Consider the following 12,672-nt stretch of genomic DNA (forward strand, 5'->3'; position numbering starts at 1 on the left):
AGGACACAGTACATCAAGTGAAAATACTGCAGCTAGCACAATCACCTGCCTGCCTGTCAGTATATATATATCACTCGAATTTGGCGCGAACGCCCCATAACGTTCGTAATTCGAAGAAGGATCGAACATACGATGTTCGACTTGAACAAGAAGCTCATCCCTAATAGTGACCAACTGTGTCTAAGTAATAATGGCAATATGGTCACATAGATACAACTGTAGGAGAGCTACAAACTCAGGTCAGCCACTGACCTTCTTAATGCTAAAGCGGAGTTTCGCACAAAAAAAAAAATTTAAGTCAGCCGCTACAAATACTGCAGCTGCTGATTTTTAATATTAGGACACTTACCTGTCCAAGGCACCCACAATTTCCTCACCTGAAGCCAATCTATCCCTAGGCTAGAAAATGAAAATGTACTGCTCTTGAGCACTTGTGACATAATGTAACAAATAATGAAAGAAAAAGTAGGATAAATCTGTTTGCAAGGTAACCCATACTGCATATTGCCAATGCACTGCATAAAAGTGCTAAAATTAACCCCCAGATAATATTACTACAATGCTACTACCTGATAACTCCATCATGTAAGCTAGAATTATTGGCAGAGCATACCAGGAAGCTGGGTATGATGACACACTACAATGTTCCAAGGGACGTGGTTAAAAATTAATATTTCTCACACTTCCCTCTAGCACTGAGTGACTGTGAGGCTTCATTATGAAGGACTAAAAAGCACAACACAAAGGCTCCAACAAGGAGAACAACTTGGAGGAAATTGACTGTTAAAAGGAAAACTGTTGACCATTGTGAATCTATTCAAAAACCATTTCCAGTTAAAGAAGCATGAGTAGAATGTCAGGAGGAATGGCTTTGATGATCCCTTGTGTCTTGTTTCTGCTAAACTCAGGTAAGTTTGCTCTGACATTTAATGTTGATGCAGCGTTTTTGGTTATGTGTTACCCACAACACCGACTTAAGACAAGTTAAAGACAATTACACCAGCTAAATTTACAGTAAATTGAAAAAGTATTTAAACCCCTTGAGATTTTCCACATTTTGTCATGTTACAACCAAAAATGTAAATGTATTTTATTGGGATTTTATGTGATAGACCAACACAAAGTGGCACATAATTGTGAAGTGGAAGGAAAATTATAAATTGTTTTCAATTTTTTTTTTACAAAAAAATATGTGAAAAGTGTGGCTTGTATTTGTATTCAGTCCCCCTGAGTCAATACTTTGTAGAACCCCCTTTCACTGCAATGATGTCTCTACCATCTTTGCACATCTAGAGAGTGAAATTGTTGCCCCTTCTTCTTTGTAAAATATCTCAAGCTCTGTCATTGGATGGAGAGCGTCTGTGAACAGCAATTTTCAAGTCTTGATACAGATTCTCAACTGGATTGAGGTCTGGACTTTGACTGAGCCATTCTAACACATGAATATGCTTTGATCTAAACCATTCTATTCTAGCTCTGGCTGTATGTTTAGGGTTGTTGTCCTGCTGGAAAGTCAACTTCTGCCCAGGGCCGGACTGGGAGTAAAAACCAGCCCTCGAAAAAATGTCATACCAGCCCCATATCATTATTATACCAGCCCACCAACATAACGTCATTATTTTCTTGTTCATAAAAGGGAAAATTATGCATTGTAAAGCACAGTTGAAGAGTGTATTATATATAGATAAGACCGATATGAAAGCACATAGGGCTAGAGATATATAACAGCAAATTACAGTTAAAAGTGGTAAAAGTGGAGCAATCATCAAGGGGGACACCTTACATCAACTCTCCCCTTACATCAATGACCCCCCCCCCTCTCAGACTGGCCTGGCGGCGCTGTCACTGACCACCTCTCAGGTACACTGTGCAGGGATCAGTCAGTCGGCTCCCGGTTGGTGGCTCTGGTTTTCCTATTGTCTCCTCTCCACAGTCCACACACGTCTGACTTCTCCCGTGACCCCCACCGTTGACTCCTCTCCAGACTGCAGACATGATATAAAACAAGAGATGGTCAGAGGTTGCAGACATGGTACAGGAGATGCCAGAGGCTGTGGGCATGATACATGAGATGTCAGAGGCTGTGGGCATGGTACAGGAGATGTCAGAGGCTGTGGGCATGGTGCAGGAGATGTCAGAGGCTGTGGGCATGGTACAGGAGATGTCAGAGGCTGTGGGCATGGTACAGGAGATGTCATAGGCTGTGGGCATGGTACAGGAGATGTCATAGGCTGTGGGCATGGTACAGGAGATGTCAGAGGTTGTGGGCATGGTACAGGAGATGTCAGAGGCTGTGGGCATGGTACAGGAGATGTCAGAGGCTGTGGGAATGGTGCAGGAGATGTCAGAGGCTGTGGGCATGGTGCAGGAGATGTTAGAGGCTGTGGGCATGGTACAGGAGATGTCAGAGGCTGTGGGCATGGTACAGGAGATGTCAAGATGGCAGAAGCTGTGGGCATGGTACAGGAGATATCAGAGGCTATGGGCATGGTACAGAAGATGGCAGAGGCTGTGGGCATGATACAGGAGATGTCAGAGGCTGTGGGCATGGTACAGGAGATGTCAGAGGCTGTGGGTATAGTACAGGAGATGTCAGAGGCTGTGGGCATGGTACAGGAGATGTCAGAGGCTGTGGGTATAATACAGAAGATGTCAGAGGCTTTGGGCATGGTACAGAAGATGTTAGAGGCTTTAGGCATGGTAGAGAAAATGTCAGAGGCTTTGGGCATGGTACACAAAATGTCAAGATGGCAGAGGCTGTGAGCATGGTACAGGAGATGTCAGAGGCTGTGGGCATGGTACAGGAGATGTCAGAGGCTGTGGGCATGGTACAGGAGATGTCAGAGGCTGTGGGCATGGTACAGAAGATGTCAAGATGGCAGAGGCTGTGGGCATGATACAGGAGATGTCAGAGGCTGTGGGCATGGTACAGGGGATGTCAGAAGCTGCGGGTATAGTACAGAAGATGTCAGAAGCTTTGGGCATGGTACAGAAGATGTCAGAGGCTTTGGGCATGGTACATAAAATGTCAAGATGGCAGAGGCTGTGGGCATGGTACATGAGATGTCAGAGGCTGTGGGCATGATACAGGAGATGTCAGAGGCTGTGGGCATGATACAGGAGATGTCAAAAGCTGTGGGCATGATACAGGAGATGTCAAAAGCTGTGGGCATGGTACAGGAGATGTCAGAGGCTGTGGGAATGGTGCAGGAGATGTCAGAAGCTGTGGGCATGGTGCAGGAGATGTTAGAGGCTGTGGGCATGGTACAGGAGATGTCAGAGGCTGTGGGCATGGTACAGGAGATGTCAAAATGGCAGAAGCTGTGGGCATGGTACAGGAGATATCAGAGGCTATGGGCATGGTACAGAAGATGGCAGAGGCTGTGGGCATGATACAGGAGATGTCAGAGGCTGTGGGCATGGTACAGGAGATGTCAGAGGCTGTGGGTATAGTACAGGAGATGTCAGAGGCTGTGGGCATGGTACAGGAGATGTCAGAGGCTGTGGGTATAATACAGAAGATGTCAGAGGCTTTGGGCATGGTACAGAAGATGTTAGAGGCTTTAGGCATGGTAGAGAAAATGTCAGAGGCTTTGGGCATGGTACACAAAATGTCAAGATGGCAGAGGCTGTGAGCATGGTACAGGAGATGTCAGAGGCTGTGGGCATGGTACAGGAGATGTCAGAGGCTGTGGGCATGGTACAGGAGATGTCAGAGGCTGTGGGCATGGTACAGAAGATGTCAAGATGGCAGAGGCTGTGGGCATGATACAGGAGATGTCAGAGGCTGTGGGCATGGTACAGGGGATGTCAGAAGCTGCGGGTATAGTACAGAAGATGTCAGAAGCTTTGGGCATGGTACAGAAGATGTCAGAGGCTTTGGGCATGGTACATAAAATGTCAAGATGGCAGAGGCTGTGGGCATGGTACAGGAGATGTCAGAGGCTGTGGGCATGATACAGGAGATGTCAAAAGCTGTGGGCATGATACAGGAGATGTCAAAAGCTGTGGGCATGATACAGGAGATGTCAAGATGGCAGAGGATGTGGGCATGATACAGGAGATGTCAGAGGCTGTTGGCATAGTACAGAAGATGTCAGAGGCTATGGGAATGGTACAGAAGATGTCAAGATATCAGGGGCTGCGGGTATGGTACAGGAGATGTCAGGGGCTGCAGGCATGGTACAGGAGATTTCAGGAGCTGCAGGCATGGTACAAGAGATCAATGCACCCTCAACAGTGCCCATCAAATGCAGCCTCACTGTACCCATCATTGCAGCCTGACCGTGCCCATCATTGCAGCCTGACCGTGCCCATCATTGCAGTCTCACCCTGCCCATAATGCAGTCTCACCCTGCCCATAATGCAGTCTCACTGCAGTCAGTGGGGTAGATTCAAAGAGCAATTGCGTCTGCGTAACCATAGTTACGCAGCGCAATTGCTTACTTGCGCCGGCGTTACGAATGCTCCTGATTCAGGAACCTCGTTACGCCGACTGCAGCCTAAGAAATGACTGGCATAAGGCTCCTTATGCCGTCATATCTTAGGCTGCATTCTTACGCAGGCCGCTAGGTGGCGTTCTCGTTGTGGTCAGCGTATAGTATGCAAATTGCATACTAACGCCGATTCACAACCCTACGCGAGCCCTGCGTACGCAGTTTACGTCGTTTGCGTACGTCGGTTTTTGCGTAAGGCTGCCCCTGCTATTAGCAGGGGCAGCCAATGCTACGTATACCCGTCGTTCCCGCGTCGCAAAATTTGAAATTTACGTTGTTTGCGTAAGTGAATCGTGAATGGCGCTGGACGCCATTCACGTTCACTTTGAAGCAAATGACGTCCTTGCGACGTCATTTACCGCAATGCACATCAGGAAAGTTTACCGACGGAGCATGCGCACTACGCTCGGCGCGCAAACGCGCCTAATTTAAATGATCCACGCCCCCTACGGGATCATTTAAATTGCGCGCGCTTACGCCAGGCATTTTACCGGAGCGCCCACGCAATTTACGGAGCTACTGCTCCGTGAATCAAGGGTAGCGCAGGTAATTTGCGGAGGCGCAGCGGCAAAATGGTGCGCTGTGCCTCTGTAAAAACTGCGCAAATCTACCTGAATCTACCCCAGTGTCTGTGCCCAGAGGCGTAACTAAAACCTTCAGGGCCCCCAAGAAACCATGAAGGGCCCCTGGGACCTCTGGTCCCAGGCCCCTTTCTAATGATCCTGGTGTCCTTTTCTCCCATCACGGGGCCCTTGATTTTGGTCCTGCAGAAGGACTCCTTTTACACAATTGAACTGATTGGACTACCCATTGTTTTGTATGGGGAGGTGGATGTAAACAGACGTGTCCATTTACACCTGCCTGCATCCGCTCCAATGAAAAAAGATGGATGGAGATTCCCCATCCATCTAGCAGATTGGATGACAGTCAGACCGGTCCATAGAGAACAACAGTCTGTGACTGTGTCCACTCTGCACAAGTGAAGCAGACATGGACCCATCATCCGCCTGCTCAGCAGGGATCAGCGGAGAGTTCCCCCACTGAGCAGGTGGATTTGCTTGGCAGAGTCTGCCCATGTGAAAAGGCTCTAAGGGAGAGCTCTGTGGACTGTAATGTAAAGGGAAACCGATGTAAGGGCCAGTTCACACCAGACGCAGTTCCATACAGTTTTGTGCGCATTTTTACTGTGCTAAAAATGCATGCACAGTGTTTTCCATGTATTCCAATGGCTCTAGTTCACACCATGAAGTCAGTTTCCGGTGCAGAAACTGACCGAAAACTGACCGCATGGTGTGAACTAGAGCCATCAAGAGCCATTGGAATACATGGAAAACACTGTGCATGCATTTTGTGCAGAAAAAAAGCACACAGAACTGCGTCTGGAGTGAACTGGCCCAAAGAGGTACTCTTGGAATCCTGATGTAAGGGGGTCTCTGATCACCAAAGCCCCCACGTACATCAGAGTCCCCCTTTACATCACAGTCCACAGAGCTCTCCCTTACATAAGTGTGCTCAGAGGTTGGCGAGATGAGGGGGGGGGGGATATTTCCCTTACCAAAGATGAAGGCTTGGGCCCTGGATTGGTCAGCAAACAAGGCCTACTAGCCTGTGCTATACATAGGCTGGCAGAGCATGCTGGGGCTTGTAGTGCACCACACTAGGGAAACCCTAGTGGGCTGCTGTGTTGGTTGATTGTTGACTGTTCAGCCCCATCAATGACTGACCCACCTGTTTGCTGCTTTCTTTTCAATCACTGAGAAGTCTCATTAGGAAGCAAGACATGTACGGAGCCGTAGCAAAGCGTAGGTGTAGGACAGACATGACAGGGTGTAGGTAGCTTACAGTTGGGAAGAGGTTAAGGAAGATGGGGGTGGTTTAGTGTATAGTGTGAGTCTTACCTGATTGGGGGATCATCGGAGGAGGGAGGAGTATTAGGCAAACTTCGGGAGAGAGGAGGAGTTGGACAGCAGTCTGGGAGAGGAATCCTGAGGGGAAAGTCCCGCCCCAATGTTTTGAGGTAGGTTTGTTTTTTCCTCCGTAGATTGGTGTGCCTGAAGGGTTGCGGTGGGTGCCCTGACGTTTTTGGTAAAGAGACAGATGGTTGGGTAAAACAGTGGGGCACGTCTCAGGGATGGAGTCCTCCTCGGTGGTCTGGTGGTAGTCTGGACCACCGGGTGATAAGTGAGTGGGTCTGTAGTCAGTTAGGGTCCTCGAGGCGATGTTGCGGCTGGGGACGTATTCTAGCTACAATGGTACCACAGGCCCACAAAAGTGAGGAGGGGGTTGTCAGGGGGCTGACAACCAAGGAGTTGTAAAATGTTTTATTAAAATGTTAAAGTATTTAAATATTTGGTAATGGTATATATATATATTTTTATATATATATTTTATTTGGTTATTTGTTAAAGGCCTAACAGGCCATTTTAATCCAGCAGGTGTCAGTGTTGTCATTTTATAGTGAATTAAGTGGGGTTATTACATGTATTGTTTGGTGCAGTAAGGTATCTGGCTGCCCTAGTCAATGATTTTAGCTGACCTGGAGAGCTGTGGATCCTCTGTGGGGGGTTGCAGCTAGGGTTGCCACCTCATCCCTTTAAAAAGGAACACATATTAATTACACAGGTTCTGTGGCTAATTAAGGTGGTAATTAGACTCATTTGGTGCCTTACCTGCATTAAATTAGCCTCAGAACCTGTGTAATTCATATGTGTTCCTTTTTAAAGGGATGAGGTGGCAACTCTAGTTGCAGCATCCATAATACAAGCTGTCCTTCCCTCCACTATCTCCCTGCAGGCTGCTAGAGTTTCTCTTTGGGAAGCATGGAGGAGCTGCTGAGGATTGGAATGTGGGCGGGGCCGCGAGGACACACACGAGGGGGGGAGAGAAGATCCTGCTATCTGTATTTTCTTTTCTCTCCTGTCCAACGAGGGGGAGGGCGGGCTGTCAGTGCGGGGTCCGAGCAGTGTGACAGAGAATAGACACTATGCTCATAACTGAAGCCACATTACACTAGCTTTTGCCCACCCCCCCCCCCCCTCAGCAGACACGAGTTGGTCTAGGAGGAGGAGGGAGACTTTTCAATCAGCAGCGCGGCTAAAGTTTTCACACTCGCAGCTTGCAGACACACAGCGGGAGATACCTGGTGACTGTGAGTGTGATGTACACAGTGTAGTGGAGGAAAAGGAGGGAGCGGAGCGCTGCAGCCACAGCTTCGCCCAAAGCAGCCTCAGGGCAGGCCAGTCCGGCCCTGCAGGTCAGGATTTCATTAAAATCTATTTATTCACCTTGTGCTCCAAGGGTGGTCGGCGCCGTTAACTTCTTCTCCTCTGCCACGTGACCCTGCAGGAGAAATAGTGGGCGGTGCTGGCGCCGCACAGGACGATGGAACTGATCTGACGTTCAGTTCTCCTGCTCGGCTCCTCCCCTCCCTCAGTCACATGATTGCTCCAGTCCAGTGAGTCCACACAGCGGGTTAGATGGGAAGGAAAGTGCGGCGGCGAGCATGGCGGCCGCAACCCGCCGGCCCGCCGCTGCTTCACTGACATAATGTGACATGCATGACACTGGAGTGACTGCAGCTAGGCATAGGGCAGGCGTCCACCCCTGCATAATTGCAAAGTGCGGCCGCCGCCGTGGCCCACACAGCTGATAAATTTGACTGACAGCAGGCGGCCTACCGGGAATTTTCCCGGTATCCCGGAAGGCCAGTCCGGCCCAGCTTCTGCCCCAGGCTTAAGTCTTTTAAAGACTCTTAACAGGTTTTCTTCTAAGATAGCCCTGTATTTGGCTCCATCCATCTTCCCTGTCTGTACTGAAGAAAAGCATTCCCACAACATGATGCTGCCACAACCACCACGTTTCACAGTGGGGATGGTGCGTTCAGGGTGATGTGCAGTGTTAGTTTTCTGCCATACTTAGCTTTTGCTTTTAGGCCAAAATTTTCAATTTTGGTCTCATCTGACCAGAGCACCTCCTTCCACCTTTGCTGTGTCCCCCACATGGCTTCTCACAAACTGCAAACATTACTTCTTATGGCTTTCTTTCAGCAATGGCTTTCTTCTTGCCACTCTTCCATTAAGGCCAGATTTGTGGAGTGCATGACCAATAGCTGTACTGAGGACAGATTCTCCCACCTGAGCTGTGGATCTCTGCAGCTCCTCCAGAGTTATCATGGGCCTCTTGACTGCTTCTCTGATTAATGCACAGAACAGCTGTATTTATACTGAGATTAAATTACACACAGGTGGACTCTATTTACTAATTAGGTGACTTCTGAAGGCAATTGGTTCCAATAGATTTGAGTTATGGGTCAGTTCACACCATTGAAATGCAGTCCGAATGCTTTCCAGAGGTTTTTCTGCATGCATGTTTTTGATGTGCTCCAGTGCGTTTTTGATGCAGTCCAGTGCATTTTTCCCCCTCTTTTTTTTAAATAGGACATGTGCTTTCCAGCATATGTTTGATGTGCTTTACAGCATCCCAGTACAGTCCAGGAAAAATGAAGCATGTTATCCTTCTTTTTTTTCTGGAACTTGAACACACTGGAACTGCAAGCACTGGTGTGAACTATGCCATTGAAAACCATATAACCTACTTTTCATGTATTTTTTTTTTTTTTTAACAAAAGGAATATTTATTGAAATAATAAATCATTACACATGTACACGATACATTAGTTTGACATAAGGGATTAACTCAACAGTGCTGTTATAGATCTGTTCTGCACCACTGGAACCAGTCAACATAAATTAGCGGACAATAATTCTTAGTACTCAATGTCAAATTGCAATATCTCATCAGCTCTGAGAAGGTTGACATTCGGAACAACATGTCTAGCAGAGAGCACAACACACCTTCAGCGACCAAGCACCCCTTTAGGGATTCAGTATGACAGAGTAGAAGCGGGGGGAGGTAGAGGGGGTGGAGGTAAGGCAGAGGAGATGATGGTGGAAGGGGGGCAAGGGAGAGGGGGGGAGAAAGCCACCTCCACCTGAGGTCATGGGATGTATTACCGGCATCTAGTAGGTAAAAAGAGGGTCTATTTATACCTGCAGATCCCTCAGGCTGTTATTTAGTGCCATATCTCATTATGCCCAAGTTTTCTATATCATGAGGTGCCTAGCTTGTAACCAGGCTGCCCAGATTTTGTCAAACTTCTGAGGGCAGTTTCATCCCACATAAGTAAGTTAGTATAGGGGTAAAACAGCGTTAATAAGTGCTCTCCATGTTGAGAGCTGGGGGGGATCCAGGAGCTTCCATCTGGTCAGACACATCTTCCTAGCATAGCAGGCCACGTAGAATATGAAGAGTTTAGTGTGCTTGCTGGTTACCAGATGATGCCCAATAGAAAAACAAGTGGGTTCCTGTCCAGAGAGAAGCCTGCAACCCTATTCACGTCAGCAACCACTGCCTGCCAGAAGGTTTGAATTTGGGGGCATTCCCATACCATACGAATGAATGTTCCCACCGACTGCCTGCATTTGGGACAAGTGTCATCCACACCTGGGTAAATTGTGGAGCGCCTGGAAGGAGTGTAGTAAACTTGATGCAGAAATTTTAGTTGCACAACTTTCCATGCATTTTTGATGCAGAAAAAAAACCTGCACTGGACTGCATGTGGTGTGAACTGGCCCTTTGTGTTGGTCCATCACATAAAATCCCAATAAAATAAATGTACCTTATTAGTTGTAACATGACAAAATGTGGAAAATGTCAAGGTGTATGAATACTTTTTCAAGGCACTGTAATAATGTCACTATATCTGGAGGTGTAAAGTGTAGCAACCATATCAAATAGATATTTTTAAGCATTAAAATAATGTGCAGTTTCTTGGAAAATGTTTACAGGCTATAGGGTAGATTCACGTACATCAGCGCATATTTACGCCGGCGTAGCGCATCTCTTTTCCGCTACGCCAGACCAGCGCGGAGAGGCATGTACTGTATTCAGAAAGATATTACTCACCAAGATGCACCAGCGCAACGTATTGTCGGCGGCGTAAGTGTAAGTGGGCGTCACCCCATGCAAATGATGTTCCGACCGTGTCTCAGAGAGATACGTCGGGCATATCTTAAACGGCGCATGCGCTGTGACGTCGCCGGACTGTCTGCCCCCAACTACGCCCGGCGTAACCCCTAAGATACGCCGGCCCACTGCCTACACCCAGTGCATAAATACGCCCAGACATACGCCCGTCAAGTGCAAAAGTACCCAAGCATTTTTTATTACTGCTAGGACTTTTGTCTCTTGCTTTTTGTGGGAAGTATGGCTGCACCAGAGTCTTCAAGTGACCGGCGGATGACACATTTTAGCCCAGAGGAGAAGGCTGTTATCATTGATGGGCTCTCCCAACGCGGGGCCCGCCTCTTTGGGCCACGATTGTGTCACAGCGGATCACATCGGTAATGAATGGTGAACTGATTCGGTGGATAAGGAAAATAGGAAAGGGACATGGAAGTTAAACGAAGACTTCATAGAGGATGAAGAAGTTAGTAAAAAAATAATAGTTGAAATTGAACAATTTTTTTTGTATCAATGATACACCAGATGTCACAAGAGCCACAGTCTGGGAAGCCCACAAGGCATATATTAGAGGAAAACAAATCTCAATAGGAGCAGGGGAAAAAAAAGAAAGGGAAATAACTTGGAAATGGGTAATAAGGGAACTATACGACCTGGAACAGTTATACAAAACACACCTAGATAGTGGAAAACATCGGAGGGTGGTGATAAAGAGAAACCAACTAAGGGAACTGATGGAGGAGGAAACTAGAAAAGTATTTAATAATGTGGCTAAAGAAAGATATAGGTGAGGAAATAAGCCCAGAAAGTATCTAGCAAAAATTTCAAGGGGAAAAAAAAACTTAAATTACATTGAAAAGATAAAAAACTAAAAAGGTGAAATGAAATATAAAACAATTGACATTGCAAATATTTTCTAAAAATATTATAGTGAATTATACTCAATTAGAAACAAAGAAACATGGCAGGAGGAGAAGAATAGGAAACTTAACCACTTACCTCCCGGACCATATTGCTGCCCAAAGACCAGAGTACTTTTTGCGATTCGGGACTGCGTCGCTTTAACAGACAATTGCGCGGTCGTGCGACGTGGCTCCCAAACAAAATTGGCGTCCTTTTTTTCCCACAAATAGAGATTTCTTTTGGTGGTATTTGATCACCTCTGCGGTTTTTAGTTTTTGCGCTATAAACAAAAATAGAGCGACAATTTTGAAAAAAATGAATATTTTTTACATTTTGCTATAATAAATATCCCCCAAAAATATATAGAAAAACATTTTTTTTCCTCAGTTTAGGCCGATACGTTTTCTTCTACATATTTTTCGTAAAAAAAAAATCGCAATAAGCGTTTATTGATTGGTTTGCACAAAAGTTATAGCGTTTACAAAATAGGGGGTATTTTTATGTCATTTTTATTATATTTTTTTTACTAGTAATGGCAGCGATCAGCGATTTTTTTTTTCGGTACTGCGACATTATGGTGGACACTTCGGACACTTTTGACACATTTTTGGGACCATTGGCATTTTTATAGCGATCAGTGCTATAAAAATGCATTGGATTACTATAAAAATGCCACTGGCAGTGAAGGGGTTAACACTAGGGGGCGGGGAAGGGGTTAAGTATGTCTGGGTGTGTTCTTACTGTGGGGGGGGGGGTGGCCTCACTAGGGGAAACACTGATCCTCGGTTCATACATTGTATGAACCGAAGATCAGCATTTCCCCTGCTGACAGGACCGGGAGCTGTGTGTTTACACACACAGCTCCTGGTCCCCGCTCTGTACCGAGCGATCGCGTGTGCCCGGCGGCGATCGCGCCCGCCGGGCACACGCACGGGAGTCGGGGCGAGCGGGGGGGAGAGAGGACGTCTGGGAGAGAGGACGTCATATTACGTGCTCTCGCCCAGCAGAGCAACCTTGTGGACGTATAACTGCGGTGCGCGGTCGGCAAGTGGTTAAAATACAACAATATTTAGTAGAAGTAAATTTACCAAAGATAACAACAGACAACATAGAGCTCCTTGAGAGGCCAATAACACAAGATGGGAGTCGGGGCGCGCGCCCCCTAGTGGCGGCTGGGAGAGAGGACGTCATATTACGTGCTCTCGCCCAGCAGAGCCACCTTGTGGACGTATAACTGCGGTGCGCGGTCGGC

The 12,672-nt window shown here is 47.0% G+C and overlaps 1 protein-coding gene across 6 annotated transcripts in view; it reads left to right on the top strand.

Annotated features, from left to right (window-relative positions):
* The first annotated feature begins 676 nt into the window (after positions 1-676).
* Positions 677-12,672, top strand: part of LOC120916458 (carcinoembryonic antigen-related cell adhesion molecule 1-like) — a 92,055-nt gene continuing 80,059 nt past the window's right edge. For 3 of the 6 annotated variants that reach the window (XR_005743988.1, XR_005743986.1, XR_005743987.1), the window contains exon 1: positions 677-908. Coding sequence is in view for 3 of the 6 variants with exons in the window: in XM_040327432.1 (XP_040183366.1) it covers positions 845-908 (64 nt within the window). In the remaining 3 variants the exon portion in view is untranslated. The remainder of the gene's footprint in view (positions 909-12,672) is intronic. The other 3 variants (XM_040327432.1, XM_040327433.1, XM_040327434.1) reach the window with 1 other exon arrangement.

Source organism: Rana temporaria, chromosome 10 (assembly GCF_905171775.1).
Source record: "Rana temporaria chromosome 10, aRanTem1.1, whole genome shotgun sequence".
NCBI classification, from domain to species: Eukaryota; Metazoa; Chordata; class Amphibia; order Anura; family Ranidae; genus Rana; species Rana temporaria.